At 41.8% G+C, this 23759-nt stretch overlaps 2 protein-coding genes across 4 annotated transcripts; one reads left to right on the top strand and one right to left on the bottom strand.

The window, feature by feature from the left end:
• Window positions 1-698: 698 nt before the first annotated feature.
• On the bottom strand, window positions 699-18583 carry LOC133149648 (sodium channel protein type 2 subunit alpha-like). Of its 2 annotated transcripts, XM_061271905.1 has the most exons (27): window positions 18344-18583; window positions 15042-15355; window positions 14672-14790; window positions 14458-14547; window positions 14259-14387; window positions 13710-13801; window positions 12993-13256; window positions 12830-12893; window positions 12515-12656; window positions 11703-11909; window positions 11171-11422; window positions 9873-10241; window positions 9358-9475; window positions 9049-9287; window positions 8739-8912; window positions 8305-8661; window positions 7649-8131; window positions 6227-6353; window positions 5994-6148; window positions 5730-5903; window positions 5533-5655; window positions 5133-5408; window positions 4996-5052; window positions 4780-4917; window positions 4385-4489; window positions 4048-4318; window positions 699-3952 (listed from the first exon to the last, which is right to left on the bottom strand). In XM_061271905.1, exons 2-27 carry the CDS (start codon window positions 15300-15302, stop codon window positions 2823-2825), a joined length of 5916 nt encoding a protein of 1971 aa, XP_061127889.1. In that variant the 5' UTR covers window positions 15303-15355; window positions 18344-18583; the 3' UTR covers window positions 699-2822. The 2 variants fall into 2 exon arrangements, with proteins under 2 accessions (XP_061127889.1, XP_061127888.1); XM_061271904.1 differs by lacking the exons at window positions 9873-10241; window positions 14672-14790; window positions 15042-15355; window positions 18344-18583 and having other exon boundaries at window positions 14458-14542.
• Window positions 18584-19581: 998 nt separating this feature from the next.
• On the top strand, window positions 19582-23380 carry LOC133149647 (putative sodium-coupled neutral amino acid transporter 11). Of its 2 annotated transcripts, XM_061271903.1 has the most exons (11): window positions 19582-19693; window positions 19768-19888; window positions 20415-20489; window positions 20574-20708; window positions 20800-20865; window positions 20934-21120; window positions 21192-21262; window positions 21812-21973; window positions 22049-22161; window positions 22354-22485; window positions 22563-23380. In XM_061271903.1, the coding sequence occupies exons 1-11, from the start codon at window positions 19682-19684 to the stop codon at window positions 22800-22802; spliced, it is 1314 nt and encodes a 437-aa protein (XP_061127887.1). In that variant the 5' UTR covers window positions 19582-19681; the 3' UTR covers window positions 22803-23380. The 2 variants fall into 2 exon arrangements, with proteins under 2 accessions (XP_061127887.1, XP_061127886.1); XM_061271902.1 differs by having other exon boundaries at window positions 21812-22161.
• Window positions 23381-23759: the final 379 nt, after the last annotated feature.

The raw sequence follows: 23759 nt of genomic DNA, 5'->3' as shown, positions 1-23759 counted from the left end.
AGTACTTATTCTTAACAAATAGTCTAATATAGCACGCAGCAGGCCAATTTCTAGATAGAGCTCCGGGTCACAGCAGTAGCTAATCGCGAAGGGGGCTTCCTTCTGCAGTCAGTCTATGCCCCGCCCCTCTAACAATCGTCCATGTGAGACGTGACGGTTGAAACAGTCAATAACTGGTCACCATTCTTTTGTTTGTACTCCGGGTTTAGCTGTCACAAGCAGTAAAATGGCTGTCGGGCTATAATAAATATTTGGACTATTATGAATTATTAATAAAATACTCCACCCACTTAAGATCCTAATTGTTTCCGGCAAAAGCCACAGAGCATACTCACAAACCAGAATAGAGCTCGCTCGACAGAGATTAGTTGAAACATAATACATGATAGCTTTGAGGAGGAAAAATAATGTCAGAAATGTGATAAATTTGATAATAGAGACACAACACTTGATGGCTACCCCATAGCTGGAGAGGTGCAGACACAGATAATGACAGTTTTCGTCTTTATGAGAGACAAAAAAGTACAATATTATAGAGTGCTATTTTTCCATATTTAAAAAACACAATAACCTTTTGGAGGGGGGAGCTGCAACTCATTAAGTCTGAGTTTATTTTTATCTGAAAATCGTACACACCCAGGAGACATCATAGATAAAATAATTAGCATTAAATGAGAAAATAAATGTATTAGGCATACTTGAGGTACATGTCGTCTTTATTCTTTTGGCTTTTCACTGAAATGGGTTATAGCAGTGTTTTGCATGCAGTATCGTTATACACTACAAGCATTATGCATATTAATGACGGGAGATATTTGAATCTGTCATCCAATGCTTTTGTCATCATGATCAAATAATGTATGTATTGAATGTTTGAATGACATGCAAAACATATTCACATTCATGTAATGATGCTCTCATAACATGGAACAGTAGATGTATTTTGCTATATGGGAAAACCAAGCCAATGTCAAAAATGTCACAAGAAAATGTAAACACAAGAAGGAGGTCACGCTGAATTTGTGACGACTTGTACATTCATTTAAAAGAAAAACTTCCCGCAACCATCTAATTTTGATATAAATCGTGATAAATATTGTGAGGTAAAACAAAAATCCATTTAAATGTCAGACACAAATATTTATGACACACTGGCTTAAATTAAATGGAAAAAAAAGAAGCAGCTGTTATTAACCGGTGTGTCTTGAAAAAGTAGTGACTTGTTTAATGGCTTGAGCATTTTGCAATTCACAGCTTCTGCTGGCTATTCAAATCTCAGACTGCCTCAATAAAACTGACTATTTAGCTTTATATCCTAAGTAACCAATATTATGCAGAATCCACAACTTTTTAGTCAATAAATAATATGCTTGTTGATGTATTAGCTACAACTTAAAACAAACAGTAAGACATGAAGGGAGGACCTGTCCTAGGCTTCCGTAACAGGTTTGAGAACTGACTAGTGACACCGACGCCCCAACCGAGACAATATTACTGATAATCAGTCTGCCTGGAGTCTATTCTTAGTTATTTCAGGATACGGGTTCCATGTAATCAGCATTATGGAAAACGGTACACCGGAAAACACAGTGGCCTGAGATAACCGCGATGATGATGCAACAAAAGTGAATGTGCAAATTTTACAGGCCGAGTGTGACTGATCTGACACTTGACAGGTCAACGTGATGGACTTGTTTAAACTTTAGCTGGCTGTGATTCCCAACTATGTTTGCCACAGGAAATTGCCTAATTGCACTTGGTTGGTCCAAATGTTTGGCTTTAGTTACTACAAATAATATATCTTTGTCTAGTGACAGGAAGAACGATTAAATGCTCTTACACTAGAAGGCAGAAGGACATTTTTTGGCAGTTTACTGTGAGATTTTTTTTCTACTGTAAAATATGTGCCTTGGCTCAAAAAATGTTAGGAATCACTGGCTTGAGTTGATGTATCTGTTAACATGGAAGATACAGTGGAAGATCCAAAGTCAGCTAACTCGGAATGAAAATTTGCGAGTGCTAAAGTAAACAGTTTATTATATACTGTAGTTCCCTTCAGGCTTGTATCACAAATTTAAAAAAAATCACCTGTACAGTTAATGCAATTTTTGCACCGATGGTATTCGCTGGATAGTAAATGGTATGGAAAATTGTTGACTCTGAACCAAAGTGACAGAATGGATCGTCAATTTTGGATGTAGCACTGTATTTAATAAACCGGCCGTGTCATGATTATTTGCTTCGCATCACGAAGCAAGCAGCTGATGAAAATATCCTCCACACCACATGCATAATTCGGGAAATACATTCATGTGAATCCACATTGGCTGCAGCAAGTCTGACGTTTTTTTTTTTTCTTTTTCAAGTATTCTACACACAGCTAGCGTGAAAGCAATCATGAAAAAAACACACATTTCAAAAGTAAAAAAAACAAAGCGTATGAAAAGGCAATCGACAGATTGAGAAAGAATTTCTTCGCTTTTAAAATAGTTCGGCAAAATAATTCACCAGTCAGTGATATAGTTATAATAATCCAAGACACTGTGTAGCAGAGCTAGCTGCAAGAGAAAGTAAAGCATGAACTACTGCGTTTTTTCCGAACACTTGAGAAATGTTGCCCGTCCTTACTCACCAGTCTCGCTTCTAGAAAATAGTTTCACTGCCGCCTGAATGAGCCACGTTTCCCTTTTAGGCACCAACCTTTCGGCTCATGAGCGAAAAAGTCCGTTTGGCATAGATAATCCATACTTTGAGAAGGAGTCCAATGCCACTGTAAACATTTTGTCATTACTTACAATGTCTTTGCGGCATCTCCGACATTCTTATGAATCATGCTCCGTGCGGTCTTTGCCATTGTCGTTTTCAGACGGTTGATAGGTTGAAGGTTCCTTTATGTCTGAGCTACAAACTTCATTGAGTTTGTCCGTGACGGGGTCTTCTTTGTCGACTGGCTTTTCGTCCTTTGGAATGTCGTCTTTGGCTCCCGCCAAGATTTTGGCAGCGGTGTGTCTCCGCAAATGCTCTCTGAATGCTCTCTGGATGACCGTGGCCGACGTGTCCTCCTGCCTGCGGCGAAGGGTGGTCGTGATAGGTTCGTAGGACAATTTGGAAGGATTGGAGGCCATGAATCTTTCTTCCATTTGCGCCCTTAGTATGTCCATCTCCCCACCCTCACCCAGAACTCGTTTAGTGAAAGCGAAGAGAATGTCCAGGCAGTGGATGCGTTCGCCGCTCACCATGGGAAGATCCATCGAGATGAGTTCGATCTTGTTTGGCTTGGCTATGCGTAACGGCGGGTCCAAAGCATCTGCAAATTCCGACAACTTGTCGTACTCCATGAACTGGGTTGCGCTGGGATCAAACTTTTCCCAAACCTCGTAAAACATTTCAAAATCGTCCTCGCTCAGAGGGTCGGCACTCTCCTCCGTGGCTACGCCAAAGTTTTCCAGGATGACCGCAATGTACATGTTTATCACAATAAGGAAGCAAATGATGATGTAGCTCACAAAGAAAGCGATGCCCACTGAAGGAGTGCCGCAGTCACCTTTGACAGCGCTGCCAGGATGCTCCATGGTACTGTCGCAGTCGTCTTCGTATTTGTTGAGAATGGGAGCCAGGAGGCCATCCCACCCGGCCGAAGTGGTGATCTGGAACAGGCAGATCATGCTGTTGCCAAACGTCTCAAAGTTGAAAAGGTCGTCGATGCCCGATTCCTTCTTCACGTAGGCAAAGTTTGACATGCCAAAGATGGCGTAGATAAACATCACCAAAAAAAGCAGAAGACCAATGTTGAACAAGGCAGGAAGTGACATCATCAAGGCAAACAAAAGGGTGCGGATTCCTTTGGCACTTTTAATAAGGCGGAGGACGCGTCCAATTCGAGCCAGCCGGATGACTCTGAACAGAGTTGGTGACACGAAATATTTCTCAATCAGCTCAGAGAGAGACATACCTGAAGGTGTAAGGAAACATTTGTTAGTTGAACAGAAAACTTATTGACTCGCTAGGATGCACAAGAATTCCACAGTCAATGCCGATGAATCGTACCTATAATTGAGAGAACGACGACGATGAAATCAAACACATTCCAACCGTTGGTGAAAAAGTACTGGCGGAGTGCGATCATCTTCATCAAACATTCGCCCGTGAAGACGCAAATGAACACTCCGTTGATCCAGCTTAGGATTTCTTTCTTTTTATCCGACTGGTCATCAGTTTCCACCATCATGGCAACCATGTTTAGCCATATGAGAACCATGATTACTACATCAAATGCTTGTTTTGTGGTCATGTCAAATATATAGGCTTGAATCTTGTTCTGAAATGGAACACAGACGGTGAATACAAAACTTTAGAAGGGGGATGAGATTTGAAAGCTACATACTGATGGTCTTGGAATAGGTTTTTGTGGTTTCTTGGAGCCCAGCTTTTTCATGGCATTGTAGTATTTCTTCTGTTCTTCAGTCATGAAGATGTCTTGGCCTCCAAAGTATAGAGGGAATGTGAGGTATGTTAAATCACTGCAAAGCGAATACTTATTGAACGTAAAAATAACAGATTTCCGTGCAAATACTAAAGTCAAATACCACATCAGACATACTATTTCGAGAGTGACCAAAAAGACGCCTTCCAGTAAAAAATTGCAATCCAATTAGCTTGCTTGAGCCTCTGCATATCCCGTAAATCAAACACAGTTGCGGATAGATTGTGTTTGTCCTTAGAGGTTCCATTCAAAGTCAAAATCATATACAGTACTTCCTTACAATACAAAATACTCATCTTTCTCTTTTGCTGGTTGAAATTGTCAATGATGACACCAATGAAGAGGTTGAGTGTGAAGAAGGCGCCGAATATGATGAAAACAACAAAATACAGATACATCTTCAGGTTGATCTCATAACCTGGCTGTTCTTCATGCTAGAATAGTACAAGATTAAATATTATTTTGGGTCCCGACAGAATTCAGTGGAAAAGCTAAATGTAAAAGGTCATCACCTTGCTTGGAGAGTCCACCGCAGCATACATGATGTCCATCCAGCCCTTAAACGTAGCCTTTGTACATATTACAAATCAGCCATTTAAAATCAAGCATATTTTTACAGACAGATTAATCGGATGTAGATGTCACTTACCACTTGCAGCAGGGCAAGGTACCCCAGTCCCACATTGTCAAAGTTGATTTTGATATTCTTCCAACGAGCAGCATCCTTCCCCAAGCCCAAACATTGTGTCATGTTCTTCACCTCACTGGGCAGGAAAGGCTTATCTGTGGTTTTGTTGACACAGTGATAGTACTTTCCCGCAAATAAATTCACGCCCATGATGCTGAAGATGAGCCAGAAGATGAGGCACACCAACAGTACGTTGAAGATGGAAGGAATTGCCCCCAGCAGTGCATTGACAACCACCTGCATCAACACCCAAAAATATATACGGCATATAGTCCAACAAAATAAATGAACATTAGCAAGTGAATATCTTCCTCATGCAAAAAACCGTCAAACTGATTATAAACTATCAAAGGTCTCTCACCCTCATCCCCTCGAACCTCGAAAGGGCTCTCAAGGGCCTCAGAGCTCGCAAGGTTCTCAGAGACTTTATGGCCCCAAGTTCAGCAAATCCCATAGTGTTGGCTACCAGACTGACCAGTGAAACCTAGATCACAAAACGACAAAAGGATGCTGGCAGTCAACCTCAATCAATGCCTGAATGGACTCCGTGCAACTTACAGCAACAATGAGGAAGTCAAGCCAACACCAGGCATTTGTGAAATACTTGGCATAGCCGTAGGCCACCCACTTCAGTAACATCTCCAAGATGAAGATGTAGGTGAACATTTTGTCTGCATACTCCAACATTGCTTTTATGTTCTTCCTGGTTTCAATGTAGACGTCTTCAAAAGCCTGTTTATGAACAAAACAGTACGAATCTTTACATTTTGATCCAAGGTGTTGACGTCACTAGCAAACTCTCCAAGGTCATTAGAGACTTACTAAAGCGCCACTACTAAGCAGGATCATGAAAATGATGAAGCTCTCGAACCAGTTGTGCTCCACTATTCGGAAACAGGTCTTTCTGATAGTCCACCATATTTTCCACCAGCCCACCTCAACATTTACTTGGCAACACTGGAACCTCTGTACACAAACTGAAAAGGAACAATTGACAAGCACGACTTTAATTGACCGTAAGGATCAGTCGCGCTTATGTTTGGACTGATGCTCACCGTCAGGAAAGCAGGCATCTGGTTCCATAGATTCCTCTAATTCGTAATCTAGAGAGTCTCCGTCTTTTTCCCCCAAGTCCACCGTGCTGCCCTCGGAGGTGCTGACTTGGCCATCATCATCGATTGTCTAAATCAATGAAACCGAACAAGCACGATAAATTCCAGATGTTGATACATACATAATCCTTGCCCTCCAAAAAATTATTTTTTTGCTGCCTTCTACCAATAATGAAACACCTTCAGGAGCCTGCGGAACACCACAGAATGTGCTTACAGAAAACATAAGCATATATAAACCATTAAACATTTATGCTGAAGACCCGGGCAAACTATCGAGGCAAAAGTATCCGAACACACTTCCTAATCAATTAAATAATCAATCAGCCCTTGGACTCCACCTTATATTTTCCCCATAATCTTAATTATTCATCTTACCGAGGTCAACTTTATGCTTGTGCAGAAGTTTAAGTTAACTTTTGAGAGAAAGACACCCTTCTGTGTGATAGCAAGACGTCCCAGTCATTCTCATAATAATGATAACTCATGACGGTGCAGTTGTACACGACGGTTAACGACATCCATAATACAAAACATATCGCAGATTTAATACCGAAGCTTCAATAGTATGTCGGCATTAGCATTAAATCCTATCCAACATTTCCTCGTGGTAATAATGTCGACGCATGTATCTAGGCAGCATTGCTCTCTCTCCCAGCCTTTTCACAGGGCGTGTCTGCTAAGAGTTCGAGCCTGAAAGGTTTCCTGGTAAATACTGGACGAGCCCTCCACTGTCCTGGGACTGGCTAATGCAGTGCGGGGAATGATGTAAGCATGTAACTGTGATATGCTTGCAGCACTAAAGTTAATGTCTTTGTGCCACCAATTAAGCTTTAAATGTACACTTGAAATCCGTCAATTATTCGTGATAAATTTGTGCACAAATGAATAGCAAGCGATTCATGTTATACTACTTTATGTGTAACATAAAACTCCCCATTGAAAGTATTAAAGCCACAGAGCATCAGGAAGCGAGGAGAGAATATTAACAAATAATAATAATCTAGTCGTTCCCATTCCAAACACTACCACAATATAGCATGTGCTCATAGAAAAAACTATCTAGCGCTCCTGTGAGGGAGAACAAATTACCCAATGACAAGACATTATTTCTCCGAGGTGGACTGGCGCCATTTGGGGGGGAGGCTTCCTGTGTGTCACATGCTCACGGCTGAGCTCAACTGAATAATAACAATTAATAGTAAGGGTAACAAATGATGAGGTTGTGGGACAGGGGAAAGGATGAGCAGAAAAATTGTTACATGAATAATCGTCTTCAGCCCATTTAAAAACGAAGATGCCAAAATGTTCAGCTGCTTAGTGACGGGGGAAAAATTCAGGCAGAAATTTTAAGAGCATCCTTACCACACGGCATCCCGCTGGGTCGGATGAGACACTGCTGAAGTCCTCAGTGTTGAGGTTTTCAAAGTCAGACTCTCCCACCGCAATGGGAACATGGAGAGTCAGACTGGGGTTGTTGATGAAGGACATAATGGAATCATCAGTCTTGCTGCATACAATGTATTTGTCCCCACTTTTGTCCACTCCAGTCACATCGCCATTTCCATTCCTCGGTAGCTCCTTAATGGTATGGTTAGGGACGCCGTTGGGTCCTGAAGTTTTATGAAAATCGTCGAGGGATGATTTGTCCTCTCCCTGGGTTTGCCCGTTATTCCCCATACAGACGCTGTGACAAGTGCTCTGAAGTAGGGATTTGACAAAGGCGATGCCTTTATGGATCCGTGCAATGGCGATCTGCAAATTGTTTGTGTCGCTGTCGTCCTCGGTGGCAGCCAGGTTGTCCGCACTGAATGAACTCAGTAGCAAGGCCAGGAACAGGTTGAGCACCTAGCGGATCATAAAAAGACCAGTAAGATCAACGTCTATAATCATCGTAAGACTGTGAAAGCTTTGCGTACGAAACATGGCATTCTAAAGATCAATCGTTTGCATCAATTAGCTTGACCGATAGATTTGGATGACTCGGCGTTATGAATTGACCACAAGAGATGAAAATGTACCACAAGGTTTCCAATAACCATGACCATCATATAGACAGTGATGCACATGGTTGGTCCAGCCACCTCCATGCAGTCCCACATGGTCTCTATCCACTCTCCACAAAGCACTCGGAACACAATGAGGAATGAATGGAAAAAGTCACTCATGTGCCAGCGGGGCATGGTGCAGTCGCTGGAGATTTTACACACACAATCCTTGTAGCTTTTCCCAAATAGCTGCATGCCCACTACAGCAAAGATGAAGACGATAATGGCCAGCACTAGTGTCAAGTTTCCTAAAGCCCCCACAGAGTTGCCAATGATTTTGATAAGGGTGTTGAGAGTCGGCCATGACTTGGCCAACTTGAACACTCGCAGCTGTCAAAAGGAAAAAAGGCATGAATTTAAGAAGACTTCAACTTGGCTCACAGATTGTTATACGAGTTGAAACCTACCAATCGGAATGATCTCAAGACAGACATTCCAACAACATTGGACAACCCGAGCTCCATTAAACTTAAACTGACAATGATCCCATCGAAAATGTTCCATCCTTCCTGAAAGTAATAGTAGGGATCCATAGCGATGATTTTGAAGACCATTTCAGCTGTGAAGATGCCAGTGAATACCTTGAAGAAACAGAAACACCCTGTCATCATAAACACGGTCGCTAATTTGTAAATGGACAAATATTTAAGGCCCTCTCTACAGATATGATATTTCTAAATCCAAATAAAAAATGTCTTTACGGTGTCTTGAACTCACCATATTGCCCACACTCAGCGTCTTGGCGAAGTCTTTAGTCATTGGGTAGTGCTCCATGGCCATAAATAAGGTGTTGAGTACAATGCAGATAGTGATTGCTAAATCCGTAAAAGGATCCATCACAATGATTTTGACCACCTTCTTGATCTTGAGCCAAACTGGACAACATTCCCAGATGAGGAAAGTGTTTGCAAAACTATACCAGCAGGGGGGACACTTCTGTCTCGATTCCTCAAGCTCTGTTGCAAGATCGGAATACTGCTGGTCAACATTTGAGGGATGAAAACTGGACACAAACATCGAACCTACCTTCCATTGTGCTGGTTATGACACTGGCTACGCTAAAGGTTCTGTCCCTGACCCCTGGGTCCTCAGGAAAGTCGGTACATTCCTGGTTGGTTCCCCCGTCAGTGTCCGTGGTGTCAGCCTGGAGGGAGAGAAACAGTTTTGTAAATGCCGAGAGTGTCAATGAGAAATACTAAACATTTCAACATTGTGAGGGATCATCCATTCCAAAGGTTATGATTACTTTCTCAAGATCCTTACAGTTCAGTTCAGTGTGAGTTCAAATGAGTACTGAATCACGCCAGTTCAGGTTGGATATTTTAGACCGCCCTGAAGTGGAAATATCAGAAAATAACTGAACTGAACTGGACCGTACTGCACGAAATAAGGCTTCCGATCATCTTTTATGGTCCTCGTTTCGGTATCTCGGGATTGTTATGAAAAACCACCATCGGACCGGTTTAGCTTTGCATGCTTTACAAGATAGTCAGCAAAGGATTACTACTGAGGTGAAACGAGACGGGACAACCCTTTCTTACTTTGTCTCTATTGGAGGTCCTATCTACGAGTTTAGGACGAAAGAGCCCCATAGGTGATAACGGGATTGAATCGACAGCCATTAAGGACACTACTCCATTGCAGTCTACAGTGCTCTGCTTCATCCTGCAGGGTGAAAGCACCGGATGTGGCAAGAAGCTGGACTGGCTGATACTGCTGCCGTGGCGGTCACACCTCCGGGTGAAAAACAAAGAAGTTCTTCGACTCCGGTAGTCCTCAAAAATGCTGTTCTCATCATCTGCAAACTCATTTTCTGAGCAGACATCTTGTGATTGGCTTTGGAAACTGAAAAGGCTGGTCCTGCTGTTCCGTCTGGATGAGAATGGGGGTCCGTGAATACTCAGAAAGGACTAAGAGAGAAAGATATTCTTCAGTAGCAAGGACGAATACACGGGGAGTGTGAAGAAGAAACAACTTTAGGACTATCATTTGAGCTGATGACATTAAAGGGGCGATGAAGAGTGGCGAGATGATAAGGATGATGACCAATGCGCAAATTAAAAGCCATATTTGCCATGACTGAAAACCACGAGGATGATAAGTATGAGGAGGAAGGAAGCAACTGCTATTGACGCTGGCGCTAATGGTCAAAAGCATTTCAAGGAAAGCCAAATGAAAAAAATAGCATCTCGGTGACATCATCAGCAATGACGAGAGTTGAGAAGACGATTTTGATGATGATGACGATGCGCCACAAGCACGTAAAGAAGCGGATTTTTCAGGCTTGGTTTTCAATGAAAATAACAGCATGGATTTCTGAATCAAGAAGATAATGTCAGCTTGGACATGCAAGGCGTAACAACTTATAAGTCTCATGTAATTAATTTGATACATACAGTGGAACCACCGAGGTCGATGCCGCGGATCTTGTATTCCAAAACATGTTCCAATATAAAATGATGGAACTCGTGCATTTAAAAAAAAAAAATGTTGGTATAATTCGAAATTACATTCGACTTCTTAGGTTCCGCTGTATTTGAGATGAACGGATGGACAATATGAGGTGTTGCCATGGTAACTCGGGTAAACCCACTGCCTTCAAATAACAGCCTTTTCTTTTAAAAAATCTAAACATTTAGGACCTGATTTACTAAGATATCAAAAAGTGGCTTTGATGGTTTTCATCATGAAAATTTGGAGAGCACCACAAGCATTTTGAGCGTCAGGAAACAAACCGAATTCTGGGTGCGCCAGTAAATCAGGCCCACAGAGCGTCATTACATTGTTAAGCCAAGACACAGAACACCACGGACAGATGAGCTGTCAAATAGTACTGAACCTGGTGAGCTGATGAGCACTTCATGTCATAGTTGAGCACATTGGGCTCCATAGAGAAGCGACATCGGGCCTTCTTAATACTCTCCTGAGACTCGGACTTCGAGATCTTGCTCTCGTCCTTTCTTTTTCTCCGCCTGTTGCTTCGCTCTTTGGCACTTTTGGAGCTCAGCTTGGAGGTTTCCGAGGAACTCTCCATCATGCCACCGGCGGGGTCGCTGACCTCGCCGTGCTCTGCGGACACCACCGCTGTGGCCTGGAGAGGGAAATGTCAGATTTACAAAAAGCGCATTTGACGTAGACAATTTTATCTATGGTAACACAATAACGCATCTCTGTTATTTGATTATATGTTATGACATTTAACATGAATAGATCGATGGCCTTTAACAAGATGACACCAAATGAACATAGTACAAATGGCAATCGTCTTTAACGGGCCGACTTTTCTATGGAACTTTTTCACTTCTTTCGACTCGAAACGCAAAATCAAAAAACAAACAAAGCTTGTAAAACTCGTAAAATGGGGTTTTCACCTGAGCATCTTCTTGCTGTCGTTTGACTTGTTCCAGCATGGCCTGAAACTCCTCCTCCTTCTCCTGAGCCTCCTTAATGGTGGCCTGGCTCTGTTCCTCGTACGCCATAGCAACCACGGCCAAGATCAGGTTAATTAGGTAGAAGGAGCCAAGGAATATGACCAAAACAAAGAACACCATGTAGGGCTTTCCAGATGCTCGTAATGTCTATTGGGAACAAAGAAATGACGTCATATTTGCAGTTTCTATGAATTATGAGTGAATTGCCATCCATTTTATTTAAGACAATTATTGCAGATTTTTCAATGTTAACAGAAGCCATTATACACAACCGTTTGTCTGAGTCACGGCTCTGTATTCATTCTGGTTAAGGCAAACCTGAGCTTTGTTTGAACAACCTTTTCAAAATGAAGGTTTCCAAATATTGTAATGTGAGAAGCTTTTGGCACAAGCCAACCGTGTTGTTGTATGTAGACAAGCAGACAAAACATATGCCGCTCATCCGTTAACCTATGAACATTAAGAATGAAGCAATACATTGTTCATTTGAGTAGTCAGTCTTCCCTGTAAGAGGTTTTGGAATTTATCGCCAACTGAAATCAAATTATTTTCAATATAAAATCCTTCACTCAAAAGGTTAAGTGTTGGCTTGGATCAAATCTGAGCTGCACTGAAAAAGGCAAAACTTATTTGTTATATTGAGAGTATTTTACTGAACGATTCAACTCGGGGCTTTTTTGTGCTATCGCTTGCCTATAGAATGAGATTAAATCAAATGTTTTGGTGGGATTATCAAACATTACACATATTACCTTCTGGTACAGATTTTCCCAAAAATCCTGAGTCATGAGTCTAAAGAGAGAAAGGAATGCCCATCCAAATGAGTCAAAACTGGTGTAACCGTAGTTTGGGTTCTTTCCCACTTTGATGCACGAAAACCCTTCTGGACACTGGCTGCATCAAAAAGACAAGAAATGGTATCACACATATTGCACCTCGTACCAAAATGTGGCAAACTTAAAACACTTGTATTTCAAATCGTCTCTCCCCATTGAAATGTATAAAAATGGCATTAATCCGTTTCGATCAATATCTTCTTTAATATTTGTTTGACTTTATCTACTTACCCAGCCTCACTGCCATTTCCACAAAGCAACGGATCCCGTTCGCCTTTGAGGTAATAGTAATTTTCTGGGGGAGACAATAATTGTAGTGGTTGCAGTTGATTAAAATATGTCACACATAGTCAAGCCACATAATATGGATCATAGTTTTTTTTCAAATACTCACTCTCATCAAGTGAATACTCAGTCCAGTTGAAAGCGTCTTCCTGGGTACTGTGATCTGTTATGTTCATGTAGGTCTCATTTGAAAATGTGCCATTGATGGTGGAATTATTGTGTACTGGCATAAAGACGCATTTCTGCTTTAAATGACCCATAAATAGTTGTAACCCTATGAGGGCAAAGACGCTCAAGCAGAAGACAGTGAGGATCATCACATCAGCGAGCTTCTTTACTGATTGGAACAGCGCACCAACGATTGTCTTCAATCCTACCAAACACAGTGAAATTATACTGTGATTTTAAAAAGTAGGTGGCAAAATGAGCAGTTCAGTTTAAATAGTGATAGTAAACCAGTGCTTCTCAAATAGTGGGGCACGCCCCCCTTGGGGGGCGCGGTGCTATACCTGGGGGGGCGCGTGTGACCTTGGGGAACAGGCTTTTTTTTGGCAGTACTAGAATAAAGTGTAATTGCGCATCTTCACAGCAGGGGGCAGTGGCGCTCTCATTGTTACTTCTGTGACGTTTGCGACAGTGCAACATTTTACGACTTACAAGACAAGTTAGGATAGTCACGGTGGGGGGGGGGGGGGGGGGGCGCGAATAGTTTTCTTCTTGCTAGGGGGGGGCGTAACAGAAAATAATTGAGAAGCACTGTAGTAAACGGTTCACTCAGATTTTGGCGCGTAAATGATCATGCAGGTAATGTGTCTTCACCGCTTACCTGGGATCACAGAAATTGCTTTTAAAGCTCTCAGCACTCTAAACGTGCGAAGAGCGGAGAAACTGCCAAGGTTTACAAACTCGGTGACATACCTGCAGGGAAACTTAGAATTAAAAACTGAGAAAGGACAGTGAGTACAACAACCTGTAATCCGTATTAAAGGCCCTTTGACGTTTCTAAAAATAAATGTCTTGTAAAATTGATACAGAGATGGTGTTGTTAAAAACTCTGCCAAATTTGAAAAAAGACAAGGTCAGATGCTCTAAAATGGCCATGCAACATTTTTGCTGTATAGGCATAGCTGGCTAGCTAGCTAGCTTGCTTGCTAGCTAACTACATGTCACAATTGTGCTTATATAGTAGGGAGTGGCGACTCATTCCGGTGAGGACAAGTGCGTCACTCGGCCCAGTTTTAGAGATCCCCGATTCTCTACCACCTTTGGAATTGACAGTTTGGGCTCGATGTTTATGGCAAGTGAGATTGCGGCCATTGAGAAACCAAGTTCACTTCGACAAACTGTACATACATTTGTGTGTGAAACTACTCACGCCATGACAATGACAGAGAAGTCCAGCCAGTTCCACGGATCTCTAAGAAAGGTGAACTTCCCTATGCAGAACCCTCGGGCTAAAATCTTAACGAGAGATTCAAATGTGTAGATTGCAGTAAATGTGTATCTGTTGAGTAAAAAACAATATCAACATCTTATTCAATTAGATTTAACGTGTAACCAGAGAAAAAACATACTCGACATTCTTGGCCCAGTCGGGCGGCCGACTCAGTGTCATGAATACACAGTTGGTGATGATAGTGCACATGATCACCAAGCTGAATAATGTGGACAAAGGTGTCAAGGAAAAGCAATTTGTAGAGTCAACACTGCGCATGCGGCACTCAAGTTACACAATATTTTGTACTGAGGTATCGTAGACGTGTGGCCTAATCATTTCAAAAAGGATATGAGTGGACCAAAATCCAAATAGATATTCTTCTAAGGGGGTTGAAAGGGCTGAGGAGGTACAAAGCTGGAGCAGCGTTGAACCGGAAGATGAAATTTCCTTTGTTTATTACTATGAACGTCTGGGAAACAAAAAGACAGTCGACCAATCATATCAGCACTTTACAGCAAATTTACGAGCACTCGGCACTGCGGTTCATTGAACACTCAACAAATCGCTAATCACATTTTGGAGACTGCTGATTCACATCTTGTGTTTTATTGTCTTTTTGTCAAGACCTGACAACTCCCAGGCCTTCTTCACTCCATCCACCCCAAAGAGAAACCCATCGGGTCATATGATCAATTAAGTCTGTTGCTTGAACAAACCTACTTTTTGATTACTGTAGAAGAGGTCCAGGTCTTCCACCGGTGTGGAGACCAATCCTTTTGGGACCTCCCCGTACACCAGGGGGACAGACTTCCCCGCTTCCAAGTCGCGACTAGGCTTGGGTTCATCCTCTTCGTTGCGTTTTCTCTTATCTCCCTTTGTTTTTTTGGCATTTTCCTCTGCGATCCGCTTCTCGATGGCTTCGAGGGAATTGCGACTAAAACGGCGGAAGCTGTCTGGTCCTGGCGGTACAAGCAGCGCCATCTTTTCATTCTGCACCTTCAGAGCGCACAACCAGACTCCCGCATGAAAAAGGCCTGCACAGAGAAACGTTATTATTGTTTTTAAGCAGAATAACTTTACTCTGTTCAATGTATCTATATATTCCAACAACCAAAGGCTTTAATAAATAAATAAATAAGCTTATAAATAAAATATATTATTATTCTTAAGATGGCCACGCAGATGTAACCAGGATTCCGCAAAAACTTTCCAAAATGTGAAATCCAAAGATTAATAGAAAACTGAAAGATTATGTAGCGCGCATTAGCCGTGTCATGTTTGTTTCACTGAATTATATTTATAAATGTATGGAAATATTGATAGATTCGGAAGACGCGTTAAATTAACTAAAATCCAAGGAAAACCTCAATTTTAGTCAAAAGTATTCAGAACATTGTGTAGCTGTTTTGCTAGCACGCTGACGTATCGCTAGCAGCCATTATTTTATATGATCATCCGTTTCACATCCAAAGGACAAAAAAAGTCACTGCAGGCTCGCCAGTCTTTAAGTTGACAACAAACAGCTTTTCTTTTTGTGACACAAACCCAACACTGGAGGCCAACACCCTAGCGCAGGAGTAAAATCGGAGAGCAATCAGCTAAAGTGGTCACACGTCTCACAGCCAACTCACCCGACACTACTCTCATGAGTCCGCCTCACACTTCTCCCTCCCCTGTAGCCATGGCAAATCATGCCCAACTCCAGACATTGTCATATAAATCACCAAAATATAAATCCCCAGATTTAACTGCAGCTATAAAGCTTTAAATCACTCTCCTACTAAATGACATATATGGAACTAGCATACGCTCGTTCTCAGTGGCTCAAATTAAAACTCATCTTGCTTTTAGGCGAGTGTTTTCTCTGTGCCAAAATAAAAATCCAATTGTTACTGAATGATAACTCCGTCCATTCATACATCATTTACGTAAGATTCTTTATCAACTGAAGACTGCTAACTTCCACCATGCTAACAGTTTACTAGCCTTGAGACGAATGCTCGGCAAACTCATTGCTATTTTAGTTCATTGATTCATTTCATTTAAGCCTAGCCTATAATTCCGACCTCCAACATGGCATTCAAACAGATACCAATCACATGATTGGAATTTTGTCCCCATTACGGTCAAAGGGTAGTTGGTGCGCGAGAGTCCGGCTACATTTCATTAGGAACGTAATTATCATCCATTGAACAAACTAAAGTTGCCTACAGTTCTTTCTATCGTGTTAAGAAGCCATGATCCAGAGGGCACATTCAAATTCCTACCAAGGGAGGTAAAATTAGACCTAATTATGTCCCTCGTCGTCTCAGTGGATAAAATTAAGATTTGACATGACAATGATGGATCGCAGGTGAGATTTCCCTCCCTTAGCAGCATGAACAGATTCATCCTGCTAATAGGCTTGACTGCTGTGATGTGTGAGGGAGCCCATTGCGCTATTAAATATGAATGCACTTCAGACTGCAGCGCTCTGCCACTGAGAGCTTTTGCCTTTGGTTTTAATAGTGTAATAGTATACTTCCACACTTTGCATTGCGAAGCAAGAAATCAATCACAAACAAAGCTGGTCAATCAAGTTGCCCACAGCACATGTGTGACATAATCGCAACAGCGGAGGGGAGAGTTGAAAACTCGCAATAGCTATTCCACTTTCTCAATAACTGCATTTTATATATATATATATATATATATAGGATTACATTGTTAAAAAAGAAAAAAGGGTAAATATTGACATTTCAAATGATCAAAATCAGGATTAACCTTGACAGGATGTTGACCAGGCGGGGTCGCCGCGTGCATCATTCGTCCGCTAGCAACTCATTACACTCCACTTGAGATACGCGCTGACACTTTGAAGCTTCAAATAGAGCCACTCCGCTTTATCTGCAACCTGTCGGCATCACCGACTTGACCAAGCGTACGTTCAACTTTTCCTCGGAGCGCAATGTACAGTCCGACACCTGACGTTTTGAATTGCTGAGTGAGGGGAAAAAAAATGAAACTTTGCTGAGGCATTCCGCCTGTGTCAACACTGGCAAATTATTGTTGACAAGGAACTCACATCAATTTAGACACATGAAATTAATGTTAGTGTAGCTTTTGGATCTTTCGTGGCGGGGGTAATGTGTGGCGTCAAGAGAGTCTGAATTTGAATGTTCCAAGACTAACAGGATGATTGTACATATAAATTGGTAGTTTGATCCTGTATATATTCCCCACCCCATTTATTAGGGACAGCAGCATCAAATACTAGCTCCACTAGTGTTACCAGTAATATTAAATAAATGCGCAAATGACTTTCCGTCATTGACGGCGGCAGTCAGGCTGATTTTTATCTATGAAACTATGAAATAATTTGCTTTTTATGACAATGCCCGTACAGAGCGATCACTGTATAGAATTTGTAACCTCCTGTGGGACTTGTTTTAAGTGCTGCCCACCAATGCTTTGCCTCTTTGCAGACAACACGATTAAGCGGGGGCTCATTTAGGGCGTTGGCGAGGATGAACCGCCAACACACTTGTCTACGTGTAGATGTTTGACGTTCCAGCTTCCATAGGCAACGGCGCGCATGAATGTCTAGGCTCTGGCACGAAAGCAAACAGGACAGGCTGTAATTGACGGCAATCTAATAAGGCTGTTGACAGCCATGCAAACAGGAAGTGCTGCGAGCTGGAGTGTGGTGTGGCCTTAGAACTGCCACCATGCCCATTAATGACTGCACTATAGCTCATGCTTGGCCATGATTCCTTTCAGAGGAGAGACTCATCTGTCACCCCCCACCCCCCAAGCAATAAGCAAACAGTGACATAAAACATAATTTAGGAAAGACCATCTCTCAAACGCAGCTGATAATGCAAAACAATCAAAAACATAATACAATTTAAAACAAACTTATAAAAATTAGATAGATAGATAGATAGATAGATAGATAGATAGATAGATAGATAGATAGATAGATAGATAGATAGATAGATAGATAGATAGATAGATAGATAGATAGATAGATAGATGCTTACCATTAGTTTCCCATCATTTTCAGATAAGAGACACTCCAGAAAAGGTCCTGTTTAGAACTTCAGAGAGCCACAAAAAAAAGAGGAGAGTAGTTGTTAAAAGAAACAAATAAGTCCGGTTTAGTGGTAGGTAGTACGCTTGCGTCCAATAATTTCCAAGCGGAAAGAGCTTATTAGAAAAGGGCGAGCTCGCTAGAGAGAGAGAGCCTCTCATCCGCCCTCTGCGCGCCTGTCTGACTGGTGGTGGACCTCTCAGCTTCCTGGGTACCAAAAGAGGGCAGACACACCAGGACGACTCCTCGCATTGGAGTCCACTGCGTGAAATTGCAATCATTATTTGGTCATGTGTCAATGCAAATCAAATTATTTACACAAGCAAAGGAACATTTATGATTTTATTATTACTAGTACTAGTAATATCATTTTAGAATATCAGAATGTCATGTACTACATAAGGGTACTAATTTGGTCTGAATTGTGACCAAGTGAAGGAATATGAGGCTGAAGTCTCTTCAAAAAAAGTTTGGCATTTGTTGCACGTCGAGCGCTTTTGCGGCGCTTTTATTATTTGGGAAGGGGCTTCGCTTCAGGACGCGACTAGTGGTTATGTCGCCATCTAGTGGTGACACCTAATGATAACAACAATGCCTCGAACTGCGATTCGCCAACATTTTCTGAAGTAGCAGCTCTAAAAATATAAAGTTCTCCAAGCATCATCACCAATATTAAACTGTAGCAGGGCGAGAGTGTTCATACAAAAAAAAAGTTTTTATTTTTAACCTATACGTCGTTTTGTTATTTTTTTTAGCCTAAGGAACGTTACACAACGTTGACGCTGCGAATTGACCCGATTAAAATGTATTGCAGTTAAAATCAAAAAGAAATTTTTAAAAAATCACAAAAACATACGGGATAAAACAAAAACCTTCCGTTACAGCAGAATGATGTTGGGCATGCTTGAGCCTTTCAGCATTCACATAATAATTCTCTTAGCTGGAAAACAGTTCCCCTTTGTCCCATGAGTCGCTCGCATTGATCCAATTATTTCCCTTTTCTGAGCTAAAACGAGTCCAACTTACAATACACTTATATTTCTAATCATTTAATGCCAGATTTTATTGCGTGCAGTAAAAGTTTAAAATGCAGCGGCTGGGAGGCGCCGTCCTGTTGCTCTTGAACAGTTTGACTCCACTCGCAACCTGCTGGGGGCGTTGCTGAGACGTTTCACCAATCTTGAGTGGCTTTAGAAAGCAAGTTTTCGCAGCATGAGTGTGACATTTCCTTACTGGAGCGACTCAAGCAAGCAACAACAGCATCATCACTGCCCAGCAGGTGCTCCCAATGGCTCAGCAGGTAATCCCAAATGCAACACACAACACGAGCTTGCTTTCTGATTTAAATCACGGCTTTGTTTTCTTATTTTCCAGTTAAGCAATGAACAAGGAATCCCTTTAATTTCCTCACAAAAGGGCACAAGGGAAGGAAGATATTCCATGATATCAGCATGCTTTAATTTTGTTAATTCCATCATTGGCTCTGGGGTCATAGGTAAGGTTAAATTTATGTTTCTCAACTTGTTCATTGAAATCCCTTGCTGATTAAGTGGTTATTTCTTTGATGGCTTTTTTAATATTTACATATTACAAAATTGGTGTGTCAATAAGCTTGCATAACATTAAGGCTGTGTAAAAGCTCCTGATCATATGACCAGCGCCTGTTTGGGCCCCGTTTTAACTCTTTCACCCCCCATCCCCCAAAATACACTAAATTTCTGTGTCACGCAATCTCGGCAACCTCAGTTTAAGGCTAAAGGCAGCACTGAGATTTGATGTATGCACTCAATATCGTCAGATGACTCTGTGGTTGAAATGACTTTACAATTTTAATTTTTGCTTTTTTCTGATACAGTAATTAAATTCCTCAAAAATCGGTTTAAAAGCATGTGAATCAACACTGGCAGCAGAGAACTATTAAAAGACACCACAGAGTCTTGTTTGTGTTTATATTTAGTCGACCTAATGTTATTTCCAATTGCTAAGAATTTTTTTTGTAACAAATATATTTGATATACCAGGTTTACCGTATGCGTTGAACCAAGCAGGGCTCCCATTTGGATTTTTGCTTCTCATCATTGTTGCCTTTATCACAGGTGAGCAAAAGCATCATTTTCAACTCTTCATTTGGATCAGAGCAGTGACTGCATACTTGTGTGTGTGTTTTCTTTTTTAACCAGATTACACGATCATCCTACTCATTAAAGGAGGCAACCTGTCTGGGACAACAAGCTATCAATCGCTGGTCCAAAGCACATTTGGTTTTCCAGGATTCCTGGTTTTATCAGTTCTGCAGTTCCTGTATCCGTTTATCGGTAAGTCACGTTGACCAGAATCTTCTTTGTCTGGTAGAACGTGAATGTGATCTGCACGTGTTAAGGCTCCTAATTTCTCTCCCCCTTCCAGCTATGATCAGCTACAATATAACAACAGGAGACACACTGACCAAAGTGTTTCAGAGAATTCCTGGAGGTACACTACCAGTATTCCCATTTCTCCGTTTCAAATCAAAAAGTACCTAAAATGACTTTTGTCCACAGTTGGTCCAGATCACATCTTGGCCGATCGCCATTTTGTCATCGTGCTGTCCACCGTGTTGTGCACGCTGCCTCTCTCACTTTATCGAAATATCGGAAGACTGGGCAAGGTGTCCTTCCTATCGATGATCCTGACAGCAATCATCGTCGTCATTGTAATCATCAGAGCAGCCACCTTGGGACCTCAAATGTATGATGTTTACATTGATGAACTGTTGATATCGCAACCACGACTAAACACAACTGTGGCTTCCCGTTCAGTCCCCCGACGGAAGGCGCGTGGCTTTTCGCAAAGTGGAACGCAATTCAAGCAGTCGGCGTCATGTCTTTTGGTGAGTGCCCCCCCCCCTCCCATTTTCCTTGAAAACCATCTTGAATGTTTTCCAGTAGTTTTTAAAGAATTGCTTCATTGTCCTGATAAGTAGATCATGAAATATTTTGAAAAGAGATCAAAACACTCCAACCACTAAAATTGTTGTTTGCCGATAGCAAATTGCAATCGACGACACGTGAGACAAAAAGCAGTTTGTTCCCTCACAGAAGTTTCCATTTACAATTGTGTTTTCATTGTGAAGTAAGTCTCGAGGGGGGATATAACAGCCGTGAAACAAATGCATTGATGCGTCAACATTAAGTAGGGGGATTTGCTTTCCGCGAAGAGAAAACAGAAACAAATCCCTTGAAGGAGAGTCGAGGCTGGAATGGTCCTCTTTGTCCTGAAATTGACGGTGGCTGCCCCAAGGAAACATTGTCAACAACATACAGTTGAATATCACTCCATAAGAGCAAAGATCACATGAGGCCTCGATTGTTTTTTACTGTGGAAAGTTTAAGTAACTGTTTTCAATAATGTTGGAGTTGTGATTTTATCTGTCCCTCAGCCTTCATCTGTCACCACAACAGCTTTTTAATCTACGCCTCCCTGGAGAAGCCAACGCTAACCAACTGGACTCGGGTCACTCACGTTTCGGTCGGCTCGTCGCTAATAATCAGCGCCACATTCGCCTTGGCAGGTTATGTCACCTTTACGGGCTACACGCAAGGTATGTGTGAATATCAGCATGTTGATTTTTCCTCCACGTCTCGCACTGAATGGCTTTTTGTCGTTGTTTGGCAAGGGGACATATTTGAGAACTACTGCAGAAATGATAACTTGGCAACATTCGGTCGCTTCTGTTTTGGCCTCAGCATCATCATGACGTTTCCACTGGAGTGTTTTGTTACTCGAGAGGTAAGATGGAAAAAGGAAAAGCAAACATTTTCAAAAAGTATTTTTTTCCGCTTATATGCAGCGTAACACAAAAATGCTGATGCGCCATGTTTGTTTTCAACTCTTGGCTTCACCTAATGACCCGAGTTTGCCAACCTCAGAACCGTAGTAGTAAAAAAAAGCTCCTTGGTATCCACACTCTCGTCTTCTCAGGTGGTTTCAAGTTCCATATTTGGTCGGGAGCTTTCAAAAGTGGAACACATGTCTGTAACGGTGATCATAGTTGCAGCGTGTACAGCGGTATCGTTGGCCTACGACTGTCTGGGAATCGTTTTGGAGTTGAGTGTAAGTCACAGTTCCCATAATGTATAAAGCATTTTATTTTCTATTTCATTTCATTTCTTTTGCGCTCTGCCAAACAGGGTGCCCTGAGTGCCACCCCTCTGATCTTCATCATCCCCTCCGCTTGCTTCATCAAGCTCTCCCCCGGACGCTGGTATCATAGTGAAAACTTGATCCCCGCCATGTTGATTGTTCTTGGGGTGTTTGTCATGATAACCGGATTGATGCTGACGGTCCTCAACCCTCAAGACTGTTCACATGGCGTGGAGATGTTCTACTGCCGTGATGCCAATTTCTCTGGCACTCAAGCGCCCGTATGACTGCAACTTAGGAAGTCGCTGAAATGTAGTTTTGGACTACATAGCAGTTTTCTTCAAATCCACAAGATGGCAGAAGGTACAATGAACCATACAGTAGAATATGGTACAAGCTTTTTTATTCAGGTGAACAGTTCCGGGTTTCACACTATAAGTATATTCAGTTAAGGTTATCGTTATTTCTGTACATATACTTTTTTTTAATTTATGTTTAGTAGTACACATAGAAGATCTTTTTATTGTAAAATACTCACAAACAGGCAGGGTTACTTAGATTTTGTTGCCTCTGTACTCTTTGCACAACTTGCTGATCTCCAACAAGGAGCTGAACAATAATTTATAAAATAATTTATTATTACTATTTCTAAGAATGTCCACTGCCTTTCTGTGAATCTTCAGGAATACAACTTTTGTCTTCATGATGACCACTTGGCCCGAGTAAGCTACTGAATTATTTTGGAATTTGTTGTTGAACATAAGGGGCTTGGGGGCCTAAGTTTTTTTTAACATGGTACTTTGTGTAAAACGTTTGAGAACTACTGCAACATCAAAAATGTAAATTAAATTCACCAGATTGAGGATTTCACCGACTTAATAAAAAAAGTTTGAAACATTTTTCCGTAAATTGAGGGAATGGCTGCGTTCCCACTACCTACCACAAGGAGTCACTGTTTACACACTAACGCGCTCATAAAAAGAAAACCAGCAAAGAAGAATTCCCGTTTGTGTGTTTTGCCTTAAACTGCACTTTTTGGGCGTTTGCGTGAACGTTTCCAAGGTTGCGAGGTGCCTCCATTTTTTTGTGTGTCACCCGCTACACTAAGTATTTGATTGAAACGCCTCGCCAGGATGTATGCCAACCGCACGGAGGGACGCCCCACTTCTTGTTTTACAGCCTAACATTGCGGTGTGGCAGGCAGACAGGCAGCGTCTTCTGGAGCGTGTAAGTTGCAGCCCCCC

Source organism: Syngnathus typhle, unplaced genomic scaffold (genome assembly GCF_033458585.1).
Source record: "Syngnathus typhle isolate RoL2023-S1 ecotype Sweden unplaced genomic scaffold, RoL_Styp_1.0 HiC_scaffold_416, whole genome shotgun sequence".
In the NCBI taxonomy this organism is placed as follows: Eukaryota; Metazoa; Chordata; class Actinopteri; order Syngnathiformes; family Syngnathidae; genus Syngnathus; species Syngnathus typhle.
This window is presented reverse-complemented; position numbering and strand designations above follow the sequence as displayed.

Coding starts and splice junctions, on each gene's coding strand:
- LOC133149648 (XM_061271905.1), bottom strand. CDS start 15,302: ATGGCGCTGCTTGTACCGCCAGGACCAGACAGCTTCCGCCGTTTTAGT. Junction 5,904..5,993: donor TGCTTAGTAGTGGCGCTTTA/GTAAGTCTCTAA, acceptor GTTCATAAACAG/GCTTTTGAAGACGTCTACAT. Junction 5,409..5,532: donor CGAGGTTCGAGGGGATGAGG/GTGAGAGACCTT, acceptor GTGTTGATGCAG/GTGGTTGTCAATGCACTGCT.
- LOC133149647 (XM_061271902.1), top strand. Junction 20,866..20,933: donor GTTTCAGAGAATTCCTGGAG/GTACACTACCAG, acceptor TTTTGTCCACAG/TTGGTCCAGATCACATCTTG. Junction 22,486..22,562: donor GAATCGTTTTGGAGTTGAGT/GTAAGTCACAGT, acceptor TCTGCCAAACAG/GGTGCCCTGAGTGCCACCCC.